At 32.6% G+C, this 23,693-nt stretch overlaps 2 protein-coding genes across 6 annotated transcripts in view; one reads left to right on the top strand and one right to left on the bottom strand.

The window, feature by feature from the left end:
- LOC123682869 overlaps window positions 1-5,457 on the top strand; it is a 149,405-nt gene extending 143,948 nt beyond the window's left edge. For all 3 annotated transcript variants that reach the window (XM_045621673.1, XM_045621672.1, XM_045621674.1), the window contains 3 exons: window positions 2,687-2,851; window positions 2,981-3,113; window positions 3,289-5,457. In XM_045621673.1, coding sequence (XP_045477629.1) covers window positions 2,687-2,851; window positions 2,981-3,113; window positions 3,289-4,571 — 1,581 coding nt within the window. In that variant the 3' untranslated portion in view covers window positions 4,572-5,457. The remainder of the gene's footprint in view (window positions 1-2,686; window positions 2,852-2,980; window positions 3,114-3,288) is intronic.
- Window positions 5,458-7,333: 1,876 nt separating this feature from the next.
- The window catches only part of LOC123682870 (potassium voltage-gated channel protein Shaw), a 300,148-nt gene continuing 283,788 nt past the window's right edge, over window positions 7,334-23,693 (bottom strand). The window contains exon 8 of one of the 3 annotated variants that reach the window (XM_045621676.1): window positions 7,334-14,605. In XM_045621676.1, the coding sequence (XP_045477632.1) occupies window positions 14,451-14,605 (155 nt within the window). In that variant the 3' untranslated portion in view covers window positions 7,334-14,450. The remainder of the gene's footprint in view (window positions 14,606-23,693) is intronic. The other 2 variants (XM_045621678.1, XM_045621677.1) reach the window with 2 other exon arrangements.

Genomic DNA, 23,693 nt, shown 5'->3' with positions numbered 1-23,693 from the left:
TTTCGCGATGTGCAAAATTCATAAGTTTTCTTTTCCTAAATCTGATTTTTTCAATTTTTTTGCGTATCTCAAACACCGCATAAGGCTCAATTTATAGATATTATTCATTTATTGTCTCAAATTTGAGCAAGAATTCCGAGTGCCCAACAGCGAGATACTAACAAAGAAATATGTAAAAACTTGTACTTTCGGACGACCTAACGTGATGTTTTGTAACGGATCAGTTAGAAGCTGCCTTCCTGAAGGTTACGTTTTTGCTAATTCAAAAGCACGACTCTTAAACCTATTCATAAATACGTTTTATGAATTTACTCGTATAAACTCCTCCACAAGAGTTAGGAATATCGTATTCAATCGTTTTGAAAAGTATGTAATCTCCGAGAAAATCGCTGTGAAATCATTTAAAACTCAATAACAACTTGAATCGATCCAATAAAAATCAGTATGAGACATTTCGTCAATCTGTTTGGTCAAGTTTGGTTTTTTGCATCATTTGTTTCATGAATGTTCTTATTTTGAAATGGAGTCAGTTTACCAACGGCGGCTTTTATTTGAAACGAGTTTTCTGAAAATGCCAAGACGTAAATTAACAAACGCTGAGGCTAACAGGGCTATCGGAATGCTACAGGGTGGCCTAATTCAGGTTGTTGTAGCGGAAAGGTTCCAAGTCAGCCAAAGTGTGATATCACGACTTTGGAATAGGTTCAGGCAGACAGGTTCCGTGTTGGAAAGACCAAGGCTTGGTGGGCGATGAAAAACAACACCTGATCAGGATCGTTTCATCACTGTTTTGGCGAGAATAAACCCTACATCTACGTGTAGAATGCTACGGAATACTCTTCAAAATGCAGATGGGGTACAAGTTTCCATCGAAACCATCAGACGACGTTTGAGAGAGGTGAATCTAGGTTCCATTAAGACGTAACCATAAGCGTCAAAGACTGGAATGGGCAAGGCAACATATCAATCCGAACGATCATTGGCGTAGTGTCTTTTTCACTGATGAATCCAGATATGGACGATTTTCAGATTCTCGAAGAATAAGGGTATGGGCAATCCCACGCATACCCCGTAATCGCCGCTATGTCCGCTATGTCAACGGGCGCACAGATCTACATATTTGTCCTGGAAATATGACCGCCTTACACTATAGGGAGCATGTCATTGACAATGTTGTGCCAAATTTTCACGCTGCTATTGATGAAACTTCAATTTCTAGACGATAACGCTAGACCGCACCGTGCAGCCATAGTTGAAAATGCGCGCGAGCAGCTTGGTATTCCACATTTACCAATACCTCCGCACTCACCAGATTTGAATTGCATAGAACATGCATGGGATATGCTCCAAAGAAGATTAGATAAAATCATCAACCTACCCCAGAAACCTTAAATGATCTGAGATAGCTTCAGCCCCGTTTATGGAACCAAATTCCTCAAGAAATGTTTAACAACCTCGTGTGTACTATGCAAAGAAGATGTCAAGCTGTTATTGATGCCCGTGGAGTTCATGCATTGTATTGATAGTCTTAAAATGCTTGAATTCTCAGAGAATAAAATTTCGTTATTTTACTAGATTTTTCTTAACCACCCTGTATACGCTGCAGACGTACAGACTAAAATTAATTTCATTTCCTGCAACTTTAAATAATATCAATATGAATTTTCATCACAAAAATCTCATTTAAACTATATATTTTTTGCAATTTAAGTCAATATCCCTAACTCATGTGGAGCAGTTTATTTCAGCATTAGCTAAACCTTTAAAATGCTATAAGTTGATTAGGATTATACATAAATATTTACAAAACAATCTCAAAACTCATTAATTCCATAACTAGCAACATATTTTGAATATATTGACGAAATTGAGAATAGATCGTATGCAGATTTGTGTATATGTAAGATATTTTTTCATCTCAGTGCAACTCACTACATGATGAAAATCCTTATAATTGAGTTTTTCAGCCCTTCTGTTCACAATCATGAAAAACACATATTTAAATTCCCACTTCTGTAAAAAATAAACAAACGGTATCCGCTCATTCCTATGTCAAAATAAATATTTTAATGTAACATTAGATTCAACAAATAAAACTGAAATTCAGCCTTATCATCAAAATAGTAATTTTTCGGCAACCGTCCGGGAAGTGCTCACTTCCCGGACGCTTTTTCTCTGAGAAAGTAGCATTTCCCGGTCTAGTCCGGAAAGTACGTACTTCCCGGACTAGGCCGGAAAAGAATCATAGAATCCATAGCAACCGAGATAACGGCTGACAGTTCATATGAAATTAGTTGTCAAAAATTTGCATGTTTTTTGATCGCAATCGCAATAAAATATTGAAAGCAGCAGCGATAGTGTTATTTTACATGGTTGCAGAAAAAATATTGTACGCAACACGCCCGAAAATGGTTTTTTTGGACTCACAGACTTCCAGGACTCGCTTACGCTCGTCCTGGAATTTTGTCTATTCGTCCAAAAAAACCCTATTTTCCGGACTTGTTACGTAAATTACTATTACGTCCGGGAAGTACTCACTTCCCGGACGGTTGCCGAAAAATTAATTTTTTTCATTCACTTATTAGATTTTAGATTAGGTGAGCTGAGGAAGCAGTAGGTTAGATTAGGTTGATTATTTTCTTCTATTTACGATATGTTATTTGAAAATCATATGAATGTTTTCCAGAATATTGTTGGAAACTCTGATATCACCGACAAAATATTCGAAGAACTTCAACATTGGGAGAGAACATTCATAGACGTCGAGACCCTCACTATCCGAGCAGAATCAGCAGAGAAAGAAAACGATTCCCTCAGAGATAAGATACTTCTATTAGAGAGAAGAATACAAGTGAGTATTGAACAATCTGAATTAAATCCTATTTCATTCTGGTATTTTCAACGACTAGCAAAGTTAATGTTAATGATTGACAACCTATGATCTACTATCTTCTAATTATTTTTCTTAATCAAATTTTAGATACTGCAAGAAGAGAAAACAATTTTGACGTCTTTGGAAAAATGTTTGAAAGATCGTTGTAAAGAATTGCAGTCTGAAATGAATACCTTCAGATCGAATGAAAATCTTCACAAGGATTTCTTCAACCATAAGGGTGAGAATCTTTATCATTTTCGATGATCTATGGTCTTATTGAATTATTTGTTGATTTGACAACTTCAAGATTATTAGGATTCTCAGTAAATGGCAATTGACCTGAGTCGATTACCTAATTCTTAAGGAAAACATATTTTTTAACTGACTTTCATCAACTTCAAATTCTATTTCAGGAGACCTTTCCAAAACCGACGATGAAGGTATATCCTCCTCAGAAAGAAGCTCTTCACCTGAAGGTGATACCATTGATCAGAAACAGGCAAGCTACGACCTTTACAGAACTCAGTGTTGTACTCTCCAGTACAACTTTCCCAAAAAGAAGGAAGAAGAAACCAAACCTTCCTACGATGAGGAGGAAACCACAATAGAAGAAGTGATGGAAGAATTCCAGAATATCATTAACGACGCTGAATCGCAAAATTGCCTTAAGGAGCAAAAAAGCAAGGAACATAAAAGGAAAAAGATACAGGAAGCCCAAGTGGCCGGAAAAATACAACTGGAAATAAATCCACCAACTCTAGACGATTTTTCTATTCTCGATGAGAGTAAGGATCATAAGGGCGATCAGGCCAGAAAAACAAAGAGTTTAGTGCATTTGTATTTACCATCTAATGAAGAGTATGAGTATGAAAATATCAATAAGAAGGGATTATTCTTTGGAAACGTGTATACTAGTGACGATGACACAAATTCTTCATTGAGTAACTACAGATGGCGTATAAGTAATATCGACAGGCCACAACCTGTGCTATTTCCCGATGATAAGAAACCTGATACAGAAGCAGAGAATGTTTATATGAACTCATCTTACCAACAGCCTAAAATGAAGAGAACGGATTCTTCAAGTAGTCTAAAGAGGGGAAATTCCTCTAGACGTCTTCCAAATTTTGATTTTTCGAGTGATATCACATCTGCTGGTACACATGTTACTGTTAGTTGTCAAAAAAACAATTTCAACTATGACGACTTCGAAAATCACAGAATTAAGTCTAAAAGTTTAGATCGCATAGACGATGGTCTAGAAACCATGGTAGATATTGTTGTAGCAGATCCTAGAACTGCGAAATATACAGCTTCAAGGACAAAGAGCGACTCTGGCAATGCAACATCTATTTCAAGGAGTATATCTCACGTTTTTATAAATCCCCCAAAGCAGTTTAGGAGTAGGGTCAATAGCTATTCTGAAGAGAAGCAAAAAATGTTTTTGCCTACACTAAAAGATCAGTTTGAAGTGCCGTATTATTTCCCTAGAGTACAAGAAAAATTGAGTAGTACTTCTTCGGCTTTTTTGATAAATAGGGGACACAACAACGCAGGTTTATATTCAGGTCGTGTTTATAACAGCAACATAAGTAGAAAAGAAAGTAGATCTACCAGGGATAGCTTGCCAATATTTACTTCAATCAGTAAAAGCAGCAGTGGAAGGGTGACTGATTTACCATCCGGATTATACTGAATTGAAATCTTTTAACCCTCAATTTTGGGATTGTAAATAAATTTTAGTTTTATGTAAACAAATACTTTATATAACGATATGTATTTTATGAGATATATTTGGATTTTTATTTATTGTTGCGATGAAATTCGTTTTGATACTTGGAGCTGATGATGAAGAAGCTTTCTGGTAGATGTTAGGATGAAATTTTATCTTGAAAGGTATTGGAAATGTGATACCCCTAGAAAATCTATATTTTTACATTCTTCCTCTGTCTTCTTTCTTCCTGAAAATGAGAACTTGATGGAAATTACAACACAGGTAATTCAGCTTAAACATATTTTTTCCAATTTTCGTATGTCATATCGAAGAATACTTAGGAGCGATTACATAGTAATTGCATAATTATAATTGAAAATACCTATTTCATTCTTAGCATTGTGCTATTTTCGTTAGATGCTTCTATGCTTCTAATTATTTCAATATATTCAATCGATTCAAATCTACAAACTAATGTTGTTTATGTATTCCTTATGTTCAAAATCTCTCAGAATGCTTCGAAAAAATTTATTTAATATTTCACATAATTAGGGGATTTCAATTGATCTAATCATGTATCATTAAGTGGAAAAGCGTGCAATATTATTCAAATATAAAAACGAAAAAATCAATAAACCTCTATCAATGCTACGTATAAAATATAAGTAACTGTGTAGTGAATATGGTTAGGTCCGTCCTGTTGAAATTATATTTTGACTTTAAAATTTAAGCTTGGTAGAGGATTTTGGGAAAACATTATTAGACACTTTCTTCTTTGGGGACGAGTACAAAAAATTCATTTGAAATTTTCCCTTGGATAACGGAGAAAACACGATCTCTTATGTTATTAATTAAAAATTGTTGAATATTTTGTAGTATTCAATTGATATAGTTCCTTTCCTCCCTATTGGTAAAATTTAAGAAATGGAAACATTTCTTTTGATAATATTGAATTTATAAATTCAGTTATCTTCAATGTCATTGATAGTCAAATTGCACATGGATACTTTGGAAGACTGCTCGTAATTTTGGAAGAACTGGACCAAAATGACGAAGTCTTTTATTTTGAGTATTGGCCATGAAATTATTCGTGCCATCAGGTACCTATGAAAATACTTGCTCTTGATACTATCGTTTCACCTGTTTTTTCAAATTTTGTTTCTTTTTTTCGTAAAATCAGTTTCCATAAAATCATGTTATAAAATCATTTTTGTGGACTAGTTCTATTCCACTAGCATATTATGCCTATCATTCATACAAGTTACGACTGAATAAAAGCAGATCGTAACAATGTTCATTGAAAAAATAATGTTTTATCAGAAATTGTATGTTCCAAAAATAACCTTTCTGGATACTAGAAGTCACTTTCTATATTCACAGGACAGTGAAGTACAAATGAATATAATTCTTCGGAACAAAATTGAAACAATTTAATTTATTGAAAATATCTACATATCAATATATTACGTTTGAGTAGAATGAAAACGTACAGAATCCAATACGTAAATAAAGATGGCTTCATAAATAATGAATGTAACAAAGTTTCAGAACACTGCAAAATTTCTGTTCCTAAATTTGTCCATAATATCAACTATTACTTTGAGTGTTTGTCACATAATTCCTACATACATAAAAAGGTAATACAAAAAGGAACCTTCCTCAATTATTATTGTGTAGTTTTTCATATTTAATAATGGAATTTGAACAAACATCAAATGAAGGAAACAGTGAATGTCCAATTCAATTAATTATATGAATAACAAAATGAAGAAATCGGAAATAGACATGAATGTGTGTTCAATGAAAGTGGCATCGAGTTTTCTCGATATCGAATTGATAGCTTTCGAGTAGGTATTGAGCTTGAAGATACAGCATTTCGTTATATTCGAGGGTACTTGCCTTTGCACCTATTATAGTACCTACAGTTAAGATATTGTATGATATAATATCACAATTCATGAAAAAATGTTAATAACACATGAAATTGAAACCGATTCCAATTAAAATAAATGCTACAAATCTGCTAATATCTAACAAGCAAAGAGTAATCCAAATCAAATGCCGGACCTTATGCTTGACTAGTGATCTTTTTACGTACACGTTTCAGGAACGAATGATTCACGTCGAGCGGTTTTCCAAAATGCTATTCTTGAAAACCGTTCGTTTCATTAAACGTAAACGTTTAAAAAAGTTTGCTCCCAAAAGCCGGCACCATTGTAAAATTTCACAGATGAGATCAAATGTCATCAATTTATGTTCAGTCAATTCAAATTGAACAAACAAATTTCGAAGAGAAATTGTTTACTAATATATTTAAAAACATATCCCAGCTAAAAAAAGATGAATTCTTATACCTGATAGTCAAAAAAATTGTTTGATTGAGTTTTTAAAAAATAGCGTGGATCTTCAAAAGGGTGAATCAATTTACTTACAAAGATGCATAAAGAAAATGGACAGATATTGGTAACATACCGAATAGTATGCCTGATGTCTAGAGATTGGAAGAAAGAGGAACAGGCGGCAGGCTTTCTATGGAAAGCGAATTATCCAAAAGAGAAGTGAATATAATAGATAATTTTGAAAAAGTATCTATTGAGAGACATAATTTTTCTTTTCTTTATTAAATATTCATATTATCAGCGAAAATGTTTATGTTGTGCATTTGGTTGATTTACTTGTTATTTATTAGAATGTTTTTTTCATGAATTTCCCATAAAAATGTGTTCATGTCAATTGGAACAAACGAGATAGTAATAATTTATTCAGAATTTATTAGTTACATTTCACATCAAAGGATTCATAAATCATTAAATTATATATTGATAAATTGTTTAACAAATTTTCAAATTACTCGGCTTGATGATTGCCCATAAAATAATGCATTTCAATCTTCGACCTGCTGCAAATTGCGGATTTATCTTTCACATATCCACTTATACTCGAAATCTACTTTCGATGAGGAAGTCATATAATCCCAAATCAACCTGTGCCTTCGTCTTCTGTTTCCGGTAAATTGTATTTTCAATGCAAATTTTATGGAGCACTACACAAGCATTGATAATGTTACTTGCTGTCTCCGAAGTACAATGAAGAACCCTATGCTTGAGTAAACAGCTTCAGAACCCCATTACATCTTTCAGGCTTCTGATTTCTCTCTGTTTTTTGTATTAATGTTTTGGAGTTCCTTCTACTGGTTTATTGTCCAGAGGTGTCATCATCCATGTTCTTTGAGGATAACCAGAAACATTCAAACAAATTGTTTCTCGCTCAAATGGTTCTCCGCGCTGTCTTTATCTCCGCTGATCTATTTGTTCAACATCATCCAATAGATCTATTAATAAAAATTGTTCTATTTCGTCTTACATCAAAAGAATGCTGAAAATCATTCGCTTCGAGACCGTGTACGTTTGAAAGTTCAGGAGTCAAGAATACCAAAACGCATGACATTCGTAAAGTGCGTAAACGTTTTGAAAGATAACATGTGGAGAATAGGGTCCAGCAGTCATGTTTTACAGCTTTTTCAATTATTATGAACCATTTGGATCTATTGATCACTGGTTTAATTATTACATTTGCAAGTTGTTTTTTCTCGTTCTAACCATTGGATAGATACTCGTTAGTCATAAAAAAACCTAGAAACAAAATTTCGATATTTTCGGATCAATGTGTCCTTCAGTTTTCCAGAATAAATTTTCATCGTCAATATATAATAATCATGAACTTGTAGTACCTACTATGAAAATAGGAAAAAATTGATCAAAGAAGTACCTAATCAGCATATCGAAGATTTCGAAACTTTATTAGATTTTTACATAAAATTGAATATCAACTTTATCAAAGCAATAGTTTTAATTTTACTGAAAAAGCATCAACATTACTCGTCATTCATAATTTATTGTAAATAAACAAATGTGCGTGTTGTTTGGATGATCTCACAATCTGATTTTTTGGAAATTAACAAATTCTGAAGATATTTTGTCATCAGATTGAGTTTCGATAAATTCATCATTCTTTTGCAATAACAATATTTACAACTCTTACTGAATATTTTAGTACCTAAAACACAAGCTGTTTTGTCTGAATAATCTCAACCACAGATTATGATGTAAGAAGAAGATACAGTATGATGGGTATATCATTTTCATAAAAGAGTTTCTTCATTGAAATATTCAACATTAGGTGCAATTAAGTCTCTGAATTATCAAATGTTCCAAAAATTGCTTATTGATATTTCTGTTTCTCAGGTTGAAAAAATTGGAATTAGGTGAGATAAAATTATTAAAATGATCATTTAATGACTTTGGTTTTGAGTATCGATGCATCATTTATTTAAATCCTCTTATGAATCAAAATGCGTTCACTGATATGAATGTTCGTATTATTTGGTTATAAAAAAATTTTAATGTGATTACAATTAGAATTGAATTCTCTCAACTTGAAATGGTTTACTTAAGTAAGGCATTTCTGATTTGATGCGAAATGAATGAACTGATGGAGCACAATAGTTTCTAATGAAAAAGAATTGAGTGCGAGACTCATTTTCAATCTAACATTGACGAATGCGTGATATTATATGGAATTTGACTGAAATTATTCGACTTTTTGCAGCCTGATTAACGACTCTAAAAGAAAAAGTTCAGTATCGAAAAGTTGGAGGTAGAATGACTTAGCCTTTATCTGATTATCTTCATTGTGACTTGAAATGAAAAAAGTGTTTGTAAGTTATGAACGAGATTATTTTTGATCAACTGGTTTGACAAATTTTAATTCAGTTAACCTTCAGAATTTCAAATTTCATTATTATCAATTATCTGCCAAATAACGAGCTTTTCAATTCTTCGAAAGAATCTTGAATATTTCCGAAAAAATGCTTCTTGAATGGGAAAGGTTATAATATTTTGATACAAAAAAAATTTCCATTTGATGAGTTTAGTCCTGATTCTAAGGAAATTTATTCAAAAGAAATAATAATATAATTTTCTGCTATGACACATAAACCAATATCTTTTATCCACCTGACAAAACAATTAAATCTTTTTAAATGATAAATGCACATATATAAAACACCTGTTGAGGTAGTGTGGAGGGAAAATATGCGTTATCGTCGATTTATCGCTTGAATCATCAAAAATTTAATCGTTATTTCATTTGAAATCTTCGATGACATTTGTCCAATATAGGTATAAAAATGAGATCTTTCGCATCAATACAGAAACACCCTATACGAGCTTTCTTTATAAGTTGGAATTGAATTAAAAGTAGAATTCATTTAAAAATAATTGATACCAAGTATACACTACAAAACATTTCTTGCTTTACTGAAATAAAAATAATTGTTTCACTGATGGTTGAAAATTTTCAGCCAAATTCATAATTCGTGGACCCATAGACAGTTCAAAAAGATTTCAATAGTATCTAGTAACTTCAATATAAAATCTACATAACGGTCTACTGACTTATTTCGTTAGTCATTTTTCCTCATCCCTTCAATAATGCAATCAGGGCCAGAAGCTGAGATAAAAATATAAGGTAATCAAATGATTCATTCACATGTGCTTTTATCAAGCTGAAAGGAGTGTTCAAATTAAGTTCTTTATCATCAGTAGAGGCTTTTTTGTTGGAAACATTACAATTTAATCTTGCTACAATACAAAAAATAAATGTGAGGAATATTGTTTCTTTTGATAAAATATGCTTTATCCAAGATACGGATGTCATGAAGTTGGAATAGAAAAGAGCTCATCTCATTCTGCTATTGCTTTACACACATTGAATTTTTTTTTCATTCATCTATTCCATTAGGCTAATTTTTTTTCAACAGATTTCACTGAGACATTTTAACCTAATTGTTTAAACCCTTTGAATTGTATTTTCGTGATTATTTTCACCTGTAATGATTTGCAGAATAAATATAAATTTTTATCATGATTAAAATTTTCCGATATGCAATTCCAGAATGATTTATTATTCAGTAAGAAAATTTTCTTATTTTTCATTTTGTAGATTCAATAATTTACTTCATTCTGGTACTTATGATTAGAGCCAATAATCAGGGTGACTCAAGTGGAATACAAGCATTAAAATCTGCTAGTAAATATCGCAGAAAATATACTATTGGGAGATGTATTCAGTATTTTACCAGAAACAATTTTTTTATTTTTCTTCACTTGCAGATGTTATTTTTTTCAATAGCAAGAAGTAAGAAACCTGCAATGTTCTCAACAAGCCCCTTGTATTTGTGCATATTTTTGGTCCCTTTTTGCAGCTTTCTTTACGTCTTATTTTCTTACATTTTTCGTTTTGTTCATTTTATCCTAATTATTATTTTATAGAGATCATTCACAATTATAAGTTTACTTACTTCAAAACTTATTATAGTCTTGTAATAGAATATTCAACAGCAAACTAATAAGTTTTTAAATACCTTGTAAGTGATTTAGTTCTTATTTAATTGTATGATACAGATCAAAGCCCAATAAAATCATTCTTTGGGAGATGACTGCACTTCTCAAATTCAAAACATTTTCAATTTCTCTGTACAATATCATTATAAATGATGAAGATAATACATATCCATGAAATTAGATACACTATTTTGTAGGGCAATTGAAAATTGTTCATTCAATTTAAAGATACATATTTATTTCCTATTATTTTTGATTCAATTGATATGTTTTTATTGTACTGGCTTAGTTACTTGAGATTTCAACTACTCATTGATGGAAAAACGAAAAAATTATTGGCAATAAATTTTTGATTCAAAATTTTTCTCGTTGTGATATTTTGATATGCCAACCATCACCCAAAGACCTTACAAAACTATTATTTTTTTAGCTGACTTATCTCATATGATCTTCATGTACTGAATTCTAAAGAAGGTATTCATTACAAGTATTGAGAAGAGAGAACTTGAGAATTATATATGTAAGTATTTCAAACAAAGTGACCATATCCATATATAACTGAAAAGAAGATACCCCGAAACAAGTTGTTCATTAAGAATTAAGGCTTACTCCCTGCATATTGAATAATGGAATATCGATTTGTATAACAATTCTATTTATTATTCATACCTAATTCTATTCAAGAATGCAATGTACTATGAAAATTATGAATAGATTCAATTTTCAGAGGCATGGTCACTTTGTTCATTATGAGAAGGAAAAAAGGCACTTCGCAATCAATGCTTCCACTCGATTTATTTATAGCTTTATCAAAAAAATTCGCCTCATTTCTAAATCCATACTGATTACAGAATTACCAAACGTTTTACTGAATTGAAATTTAGTCCTACTAGATATGTCTATCATCATTTCATTTAGATATTCAGACAAATAATATCATATTTTTGATTTTTGTACGATGTATTCAACTTCAATTCATTTGCATAGCGAATTATTGCTATTATTGTTATTAATAATGAAACAACGAAATTATTCAAAGGCCATTGTTTTATAAAACAATATTAGAGCCAATGTATTTCAATTTTCTTCCATTCATTAGCATATTGGATCTGAATTTTCAGATAATAATATGATGGACTTCGTTAGATATGAAATATATATCACGAAGTAAAAACCCAATCAATTGATAGTTATATCAGGTGAATTTTTTTTTTGAATAACTCAAAAACTCGAAAAGGACACATGTTAAGGAAAAATGTTCCTAATAAAAAGTTGATGGTTTAAAGAGAAAAGTCAACTTTTGCTACCACCTCTTCTATTTCCTTCACCCTTCAAGGGAGAGGGGTGTCAGCTTTGTAGTTTCTAATGGGAATTTCTGTTTTTTATTGCAGATCCGCACATTGATCCTTTGGAAATGTCGACATAATTTCTTCTTTTTGTTTTTCTTTTTCTTCCAGTGTTCTTATTTTTGGTTGAAAAAAATAATGGATCTCTTTTATTTGGAATCTAGTATAAATATAAGACGAGTCTATTTTTATTTTATGTGAATAATCAATCGAAGGGATACATTTGGGTCAATCAGACGAAATATTCAAATTCAATTACAGAGCTATCTGCTACTATTCGTGAAAAATTGTTCGTAAAAACTTTCGTATTTTTTTATGAAGAATTAAATCTGCCCTACAATAAAGAGGAATCCGACGTTGACACCCCTCCCCCTTCAAGGGTGAAGGAAATAGAAGAGGTGGTGGCATTAGTGGATTTTTTGTTCAAAACCATCAACTTTTTATTAGGAACATTTTTCCATGAGATGTCTCGTTTTCAACTCCAAAAATTCACCCGTTATGTATGTACCAAATATTATCTTGAATGTTGGAAACTGATTCTCTTTGAAATTGAAAAAAGCATTGAATATAATATTTCTACTATCAACATTTCCGAATTTTCTGGCGACATTCAATAAACATATTGAAGATACCTATTCGATAGTAAATGTAACTTTGTAACGCGAATGTAGGGTTGGGATAAAGTATAGAACCAAGTAAATATCTTTTGGAAGAAAAGGACATTATTTATGATATTTTGCAGGTAAGTGCAATGGCGCAAAATGTATCTGATGTACAATTTTTTGTTGAGAATATACTTCCGGTTGAACCGTAAATGCTTTCAACTTTTTTTAATTTATATGGGACTTCCTGTCTTTCTTTGCAGATATTGAAAGAACCTGGGATTTTGAATGCGCACATTCTGGGCTTAGTGTAAAAAATTTATAAAATAGAGAAATAATTTTCTTTCAGGATAGCTTAATTTATTTACGACAGACTAATGAGCAAAATGTTTCGAACAAAATTAAATCAAATATTCAAAATGCCCGCCGTCCACCTCCTGACAATGTGCCATTCTATAAACAAAGTTTTGAGTCACTTTTTCCAAAACCTCTCCACCTATTATGTTGTTCACTTTCATCAATAATATCCTATATATAAATTAAGAAAGCTGAGGGTATGTCCGATTCAACCGGAAATGTATTTTCCACAAAAATCAGATCCATTTTGTGTCATTGCACTCACCAGCAAAATTTCATAAATATTTTATTTCAAAAAATATTCACTTGGTTCCATACTTCATCCCAACCTTGTATATGTGTAAAATCTCCGCATATATACACATGAATTTTCAATTATAAAGGAATATGTTGCCACTTTTACAATTGAGGTTGGTTCTTCAATACGCATAGAGACAGACTTACTTAATTGGATTTACTAACGCTCACATAAAAAAAATTGATTATCGTTAAATGAAGATAGCTACCAGATCGAAAAAATATACCTGAAAAAATCTGGTCAGTATCTTTCAAAAATTTGTTCGTCGTATCATGCAAGAGTTATATATTTTTTTATTTTTGTTGAAGTTGAATATTTCGTTAAAATTCGTTGAAAGCTTGCGGTGAAGTTTCCTTCGAGATGAACTAGTAGCGTTCCATAGATCCAGAATTAATCAACAAAATCATATAAATGAATTATTCAATTCTATAGAACTGTTGTGGTAAATACCTACAGCAGTTCGAGTCATTCAATCTAATAATTGAAAGTTTTCAATTCTCTATCGGGGATTGAAAGAAAAAGCTGAAGTTGGCGGTTAGCAGTTCTCAGGAAAACAGAAATACCTATCGAAGCCAACTTAGAACGAAACTCTGGTCAAAACACCGTAATTGAATTTCCGAATCGAATAATACTGTTACTTTTGAAACAACAAAAAGTCAATGAAATGCTACTGTTTACTCCCAATACAGTTTGAATGTTAGCAGAATATCCTAGGTTTAGTAGATATGAAATGATTTATTGAAGTAAACATTTATCCTTATCTCTTCCACGAGGTATTATAGACTATTTCTTTATCTATGTAACTGAGTTTGAAACTTTATTCTAGTTTTTGTCTTCGAACAAAAGTGGCAGCTTCACTTGGGCGATTTCAGAGTTGTCGTATAAGTTTGTCCTGTATCCTGGGTTAGATTCACCTGCGATGGAGTGAATTCCAGCTTCGGTTTGCAGATAACCAGAGCTGGATTTGAGTCCAAGCCAACGCCATTCGGATTCAGAGTAGCGATGATACCTAAAGAAAAAATTAAATACTTCACATATACAAAAAAATTGGTTGGTTATACATTAAGTACGACTTCCAATGAAATTGTTTTTTCAGATTAATTGCAAGTTGATACGTCGAATTGAACATTATTGAAATTCATGGAGGAAGCTCATAGAAATTTGGAAGAACATATATAAAATGACTATGTGCGAAGAGAAGAGTTGGGCTGATTTAACGTAAACAAATTGGAAAAATCATTTGAGAGTACTGATTAAAGATCAAATCCCGTTCATAATTTGAAAGAATGTAGGATTTATTGCTTCCATTGAGGCACCAGTGCGTAATCCATCATTGAAAGACGATCATTTACGAGTACCTATTCTATTTATGTACAGGGTGTTTCACGTAAGCGGGTCACTAGATTTTGTGGCTTATCCTTTGAGCAATATTAAAAAGTGACCCATCACAATCATAGAATTTTTCACGGGCTATCCAAATAAATTATATAAAAACTATCGAACCATGGCGTGGAAAGTTATTGAGTAAAAAGTGTTTTTCAACTTTTTTTTCAATTTTTTTTTTCTCAATTACTTTTCATGCCTTCATTTTATGGTTTTTCCAATAACATATTTGGATACTCTGAGAGAAATACTATCATATTGATGGGTCACTTTCCAATTTTGCTTGAAGGATAAGTACAAAGTCCAGTGACCCGCTTACGTGAAACACCCTGTACGTACTTAGATCATAACAATAATACTTTCTGATGAATGGTTATGTGAAATTTCGGGAAATACACAATATCTGACTGTTATAACAGAAAAAAATAAACATATACAATCCATTATCCCTTATTGGAGTTACAATAATTGAAAGGAGGAGAAAAAACATTCTATGTCGACCCGAAATGATTTATTGAAATGGCTACAATTTTAGATCGACCTACAAATTGAAATAAAACAAACACAGCAATGGGAAACATGTAGCCATTTTAATGAAACATTAAAAGTCAGTATCAAGAGTTTTTTCTTCCCCTTACAAAAAAACAAAAGATTTCAGTTTCAGTTGGTCGTCAATCTTGAATTATGAAACATATTATTCTTTACAAAAATTTCGATGATAACATAACATATATAAGAGAAATTGGAATACAAATTATTTCCTATGAAAAAAATTTAGACAGAATTGAAAAGATTACAGAAGGCGCAGATATAAAGAGTGAAGGAAAATAGCTTTCATGAAATTGAAATCGAACAATATTTCATTGGAAGTCGAAAAAAGTAAGTACACAAAAAAAAACGAGTTGATCTCTCGTAAAATATTAAAATAATTGCGATACAATTATTTATGTCAACTTGTTTTTTTTCTTTGGACTTATACACAGATCATAAGAGTAAAAATTCTCAATGAAGAATACCTGAACTAACAATGAAGGAGATATAGAAAAACATTTCTCTCAAATCCAATATATCTATAGCATGTCAGTGATTTCTTCAATGGAATCTCACTCTATTTTCGGTTCATTGAATGGATTCACAAAAAAAAATCATTTCGTGTACACTCATCATGCTTGGAAATAATACACAAAATCATAATATAATAACATTAATTTATCGTGACCTTAGTTCAAAGGAGAGAAAGTATGTCTTCAGAGAATTGGAATGAGAGAAGGAATACTCACGTTCCAATATTATTCATTCATTTGATCCGTAATGCTGATTCCAATTGAATGACTTGAATTGAAAAAATTTTACTGAATCGATCCGATGTGGAGCTTGAATACTACGGTACACTTTTCAAATCGAAGGTACCTGTCGAAGTTGGTTTTTCCGATATTTTATTTTTATGCTCAATCTCGTAAAGTTATTTTCAAATCTTGTACAATAGTACAACTAAGTAGACTTAATTACATCTCAGATAAACAGCAAAATTGTATTTACATTTTTAAGGCTTGTCATTGTCGAGAAAAAAAAATTTATAATATTAAATGAACAAAAAGGTTGGCACTTCTGAAACATTATTTTTTTTACATTGTTTCTAAAATCAGTTTTTCTAGATCACCGTGCACATAATATTCTACTGGAGTAGTACATCCAATCTTTTTATCTTTATAAGCTTTCAACGAACGATACGATGTTGTTGCCATTGAAATAAATAATAAAACATTTGAATTTTTCTCAATTGGAAAAAAGTCTTCTCAAATCACTACTCAAAATCGGTCATGACGGTACCGGATTATTTGAATGCAATTGTATGATTTTCACCGAAAACATATCTGCAGGTAGCACTGAAATGAAAAAAATCTGTATTCAACCTTATCTAAAGTCAACTATCGGTGATATACTTTAAGTGTTTAAGGCTGATTTCTTTATTTACAATTGTTTTGCGATGATTTTTCTTCATTTTCACATAAGCATGAGAGAACATACCAAATAAAATCATAAGAAACTAAATAGCTGGAAGGAAACTGAAAGAAGTTAAAGTAGAAGTTTATTCAAAGCCTGCTTTGATCAAATCTGTCAAACCAAGAGTTACAGTTGAACAATCAGGAGAGATCAATTAGGTCTCAGAAAACTTTGATGGATGTTTTAAATCAAAATTATTCAAGAATTTTTATGCGCAGTATAGACTCCACATAAGCTCCAGAAACGTTTTCACTCGATTCAAGTTCAATTCAATTCCTGTTTGTGATGGAATTGATAGAATTTATTTGGTAATCGATGTAATACTATTATCAAAAATGATTAGTTCTCAAAATCAAAAGTTCTAAATTTTTGAAGCAGGCCATGTCTTAATACTGGAAAGTTTTTTTTTGGGAACTAGGTGTAGTTTACCTCTATTAGAGTTTCTACTTAAATCAATATAAATTCTACAGTAGAATATGGGGTAATGCATAAAATATTGCAATACAGATTTGATAAGGCACAAGAAGAGAAGACAATGTACGGGATAGTGAAAAAAAATTATTTCATATTTCATAAGAAGGAGGCAGTACCTAGGTACCAAATTAGCCCATGAGTATATGTGCAAGAATGACCCAAATCACTCAAAATTCTTTGATGTACTAATCAAAAAACCAATTAATCTACATTGTGATTTTCAATTCAAGCTATATCTTTTATATCAGATAGAACAGACGAATTCAACAAGTTTGTTATAATAAAAAAACATTAAAGGAATACGGAATTTCAATATTCCATCATTTCTTGAAAGTACGACCCTGGCCTCCGCTACAGCTACCGCATAATATAATGGTCATGCTTCTCTCTACATGCTCGTGAGCCGAAAATTACTTGGGATGCAGTTTTTAATTGTTTCATTAGTACTTGCACGTTCACATCAACCGGCTGTTTGTGGATAAACTCTTCATAATGATGACGTGTGGCATTGTAGGATTCTTGGATATAATTGTCTAAGATTGAAGGGAAACCTTGTAAAATATTTAATGGGCACATTTCGACTGATATCATTAGTCGACATTTAAGCTGAAGAAGCAGTGTTCTTAGAATATTTGTGTAAATATATTTGTTTTATTTTATTTATAGTTTCAAAAACTCTATCATCATTTAATAAACATAATGATGAACGAATTCCATTAGTTATGCATTTAAATTATTCTATTTTATATATGAGTTAATCAACGACTATTTTCGAATGTTTTAGACTTCTTGCAATCTAACAGACACCCTTTGAATTAATCAGAGTTTAAAGTATACTTGATTTTCGATGTTTTCGATCATGATATGTGAGATGGATTAATACTATTCCTGTTCATCTTTTTGTTGACTCAACTTCAGAGGCTGTTAGAAACTCACAATATATCAGAAATGGTCACAGCAATCATTACTTCATCCTCAAACTTAATCTCAGTCTGTCCAATCTATTCTTGAAGGTATTTGTGGACTTGTGATGGAGCTATTGTCAACCGAACTTGAAAACTGTTCCAAAATGAGGGAACTATTTGCATGGGACAGCTGATTTGGTATGTTTCTGAAATACTCTTTCCTCAGGACCTATACATGATGAGAGGATGACTGGCCGGAAATAGAAGAATGGCAAGAGTAAAAATATTGAGGAAATGGTAGAAGAAATGGAGCACAGAGGAAAGCACGGCTCAATGAACTCGCCGGGTAATTCCGGATGTAATTGGGTAGATGGAGTGCAACCATAAAAAAAACCTTACTATTTCTTTACTCAGTTCCTACTAGGCCATGTCTCCTTCGAAATATTTAGTACAAAAATTGGAAAGACTAAAAGAGACACACGTCCTACATGCCCTGGAGTGTACGCAACATATGTTGTGTGGTTGTCGCATATGGAAAAAGTAGAGAACAGTAAGTGAAGTTGGCAATGTCCCGAACATAGACCAAATCATAGCCAATATGCTGAAATTCAACAAATATTCTGCTACAAATATGTTATAAATGTAATGGAGAGGAAAGAGATAAAATATTGAGAGGAGGCTGAAAAAGAGCGGAGAATTAATAGACTGTGAGAGAGAGAATCGTACGTTATATTATAGGGGAGTCTAGCTGAGGAAAGGATATTTGTTATCTACTACCAGCTATAAAACTCAGAACTCGAAAAGGAGGGGGTCCCACTCGAACCACATCATTGCTCTGGCCTGCAATGGGAAGGCATGATTCTTCCCTCCTTATTGGACTTTAAGACAATATGGCCACCACTTGAGACCTAAAGATTCCGTCCATACATTTGTACATGAAAATGAGCTAACCTCTAGCACGTCTATTTTTGGTAATATTTTTTATAATTTAATAGATTCGAGAGAATTGGACCGTCAATCACGCCCACCATAAAGAATCGGCATATTCCATAATAAGTCGCATGAAAGACTCATAAAGCACTGATGGAATACTTCAAGAAATGGAGATTCAAAGTGAACACATCGAAAATAGTTGCAATCTACTTCGGAGGAACAACAGTAAAGAAAGAGAAAGCAGGAAACGTCAAAATAGAAAACCTGACGATAGAATGGAAAAAGGAAGCAAAATATCTGGGTATTAATACTGAATGAATTTTAACAAACCGATAGAAGAAAACAGAAAACAAAGGCAATTGCCCGGCAGATTGTATCCATTGCTCAACCCTAGAAGTAAACTTTCTTTAGAAAACAAGCTGAAGATAATAAAAATAGTGCTAATACCAAGCATTACGTATGCAGGAGTTACCTGGTACAATACGAAATACAATAATAATGATCAGTTGCAAAGTACACTAAAATCAGTAATAAGAACAGTGGTTGGCGCCCCATGGTATATAACTAACCAACAAATCAGAGAAGAACTGAAAATTTAAACTTTTGAAGAAATAGTCGATAAACAAAGAAAGAAGACAAAAGAGACGCTGAAGGAGCACGAGTATAAGGAATTAAGGAAGATAATACAAATCAAAGTAAGAAAGACCGATAAGAGGAAATACCTCTTACAAAGGACTTAATAGAAGAAAAAAGTGACAGGCAGTAGGGAGGAAAGCCTTCCGATCAGACAACAGCAGAAAATAGGAGAAATTAAATTAGAGGCGAAGGGAATATAAATTCCGGACCTTAAACAAAAAGAAGATCTGAGCACTCATAAAGCTGTTTACAAGCAGATAACATTGCCGATGCAGACCAAATGAGTAATGTGGAAAAATGAGTGAAAATTAGAAAACGAAAAACGCCCAACCATAGGACATCAAAGAACCAACTATCACGGAGGAATTTATAGTTCGTGATATTCTCAAATCAGAAAAGGACAAGAAATGTCCTCAAACCCACCCCCCGATCAGTCATCTGTCATCAATTGGGAAAATTGCCGAAATTATTATTCACTCCCGCTTGACCGACATCATTCTCCCAAGCACTCCACAAATCAGCTGCTCAGAGTCGTTGAATATTTTAATTTCTGTAGTTCCAATTGCTACTTACGCTTAAAGATTATAATATATGTTATATACATTTTGTTCTCATTTAATTGTAGTCTTTCACTGCAAGAACAATATAAATCTTCAACCTATTTTGAATCATAGGTTCAAAGATGTCAGGTGCCGAAGAAGGAGACTACTTCTCATCGGAAGAAGACGTTTTCGACTTGAAAGTGAAAGACATAGAAGAGACCGAAAATGACAAGAAAAACATACAATTCCTTCAGAGAAACAATCAACTCAATGAATAGATCACAGTTTTCACAGCCAGAACCAACAGGTCTTCCAAGAAATTACAAAGCTTGAAAAAAAATATTAATGACTCCTCTAACTTTCTCCCTAACGAGGGAACCCTGCATTGAAGAATAAAAAAATTAAATTAAAGTTTCACAATCTGTGTTTTTATCGAACTGTGAGTAAATTTACATTTTTAGTACCTATCCTTGTCAACCGAAGGGAGAATTCCCGATATCTGATTTGTATGCAATTGTGGTTTTTTGTGCTCTATATAAACTTCATTTTGGGCACGGGGTGCATCTGCATTTTTGGAAGGTCGCCAAGGTTATGGCAAGCTGCAATAAAACACGAATTCAAAGTTTCATGCGGTATACATCTCAAAATATTTAAATTTAAATATTAAAAGTGACACGTACTGAAAAATAACTTGAACTGAAAATCACACCATTTTAAGATTGATTCAACTTCAAGTAGGTTAACTTCATCAATGGATAATTTATGCAATTTCACAAGAAAAAAATAATATGAAATATGACTTTTTAGTGTAGATAGGTTTTGACCAACTGAAAAAAATACTTCATTAGAAAAACAAAATCAAATTACGATCAGTGAAGTATATTAGAGAGAATTGTATTCCTATTTAAAAAAAAAGTATACGCTAAAAAATAATGTGAATGAATTCACATTTTTCAGAAAGCCCAGCGATTATGGTACACAGGGTGTTTCATTAAAAAGTGTCCACTCTCAATAACTCAACAACGAATCAGAATTGGTGAAAACACTCTGACAGGTCGATTTTTGATGACAGGGGGACACGAGGGGGGACATGATCTGGGATACAAAGCTTGTTTCTACTAGCAACTCCCTGGAAAGGGTTACAACCCCATCAGGAGTTTGAATAGGGAAAGTTGGTAGTTTTGTGGCACAAATGTATGCATGGATTCAAATTTGTATGAATCTGCAGTTTATGTTCTATAAAGTGAATTTTCACAAGTTCCAGGGTGTTTATTATGGAAGTATGGTACCGATGAAACTAAATGAAACAGAGATGTTCTAATTGATAGAATCATTTCTATTCGGATAATGGAATTTTGCCGAATAACTTCGCAAGAAATTATTGCAAATCCTGTGTTTTTGTACCACGTGTGCCTTTCGGATGAATGCAACTTTTTCCTTAACGGAAACGTCAACAAACATAATTGTAGGTTTTGGTCCGTTGAAAATTTTAGGGAGCAACATTCTCAACACTCACAAAAACTCAACGTCTGGATGAGTATTTTGGGAGATCACTTTATTAGTCCTGTATTCATTCCTGAAAATCTCACCGACGATGTGTATCTGAATTTGCTCGAAAACGTGATTGATTTTCTAATCACCGAAGCTTTGGAGGCAGATGAAAACCTTTTAGAAGTGGAGTTACGCTTTCAGCAGAACGGAGCTCAGCCGCACTTTGCATCTCAGGTGAGACATTACCTGGATGGTAGGTTTTCAGGACGTTGGATAGGCCGAAGGGTCCCTTTGGAGTGGCCTGCGTGATCACCGGATCTAGCACCGTTTGATTTTTGATTTTTTTCTCCCGGGCCACTTGAAATCACGAGTTTATAAAACCAGAGTTGCAGATTTAGATGATCTTAGAGCACGAATTGTGGCAGAATGTCATAACATTACTCCTGAAATGCTACAGCATGTACGAAATAATTATGAAGAACAATTGTATTGCTGCAAGCAATCTAATGACGAGCATTTTCAGCATTTGTGGTAAATTTTTGCTTAGACTGTTTCTCGAAAATATTTATCTTTCAATAGAAATTATACAATCCCATCGAACACCTATGTTTCATTTAGTTTTATCGGTACAATAATTCCATAAAAAAGACCCCGTCACTTTGTGAATATTCACGTTATAGAACACAAACTTCAGGTTCATGCGAATTTGAATCTATGCATAGATACATTTGTGCTACAAAACTACTCACTCTCCCTATTCAAATTCCTGATGGGGTTGCAGTATTAGGTGAATATACAGGGTGATTCACCGGGATGGCCTATTAGACGTTTATGGAGAACTAGTCATAATATTAAGCTGAAAATTTGCATATTGGTGTTTGAGACAATGATTTTCCTCCCTAAAATATTCTCAGATCTCTACAACTTCTGGTTATACCGGAAACAGACTACTAATTCCTTATTTCAAATGGCACACCCATTATATTATGGCATCATCAGATCGAAAATTTCGGCAATATCCCTTATCTTGGGTGAAAACTAAACGGTTCATGAGTTAATAGAATTATAAAAAAAATGGTGGCGTTGAGGACTCACAATTTTCTGAATTCTCCATCAGAAAAAGCTTTCTTCGAAAAAATTTTTTCATTTATCGATTCTTAAAATACGTTGTATTATAAGACTGTTTCCGGTTTGGACCGAAAATTTACAGTAAGTTCATAAGGAGATCATGAACTTGGACAACTCAGATTCATGATAACTCAAAATTTTCAAATTAGAACCGATATTTTTAATTATTTTAGTCGATTCTACTAAAAAACTGTGGGGGTTACTTAAGCAAACTCTATACCTACCTTAAATGACAAAAACCGCAATTTCTAACTGTGTAGAGTAGTCTGTGAACGGAAAACACAGGAAGAAACTAATATTTGATGTTTCCATAACTAAATTCGACATTTCAAGAATTGTAATGAATTCTGCGTAGTTGAAAATTGTATTGGTTTATGGATTTCTCAACAATCGCAACGAAAAATTAATTATAATTCATAAAATGTAAAATTAGTTATCCAAACATCGAATTTCAGTGTTTTTCTGTGTTTTCCGTAAGTCACAGACTACTCCACATAGTTAGGACTTGCGGTTTCACCTGGATAACTCCTAAAGTATTCATTTTAGGTATAGGGTTTGCTTAAATAATCCCTAATTGTAAGTACAATCGACTGAAATGATG

This window comes from Harmonia axyridis, chromosome 6, assembly GCF_914767665.1.
Source record: "Harmonia axyridis chromosome 6, icHarAxyr1.1, whole genome shotgun sequence".
In the NCBI taxonomy this organism is placed as follows: Eukaryota; Metazoa; Arthropoda; class Insecta; order Coleoptera; family Coccinellidae; genus Harmonia; species Harmonia axyridis.
This window is presented reverse-complemented; position numbering and strand designations above follow the sequence as displayed.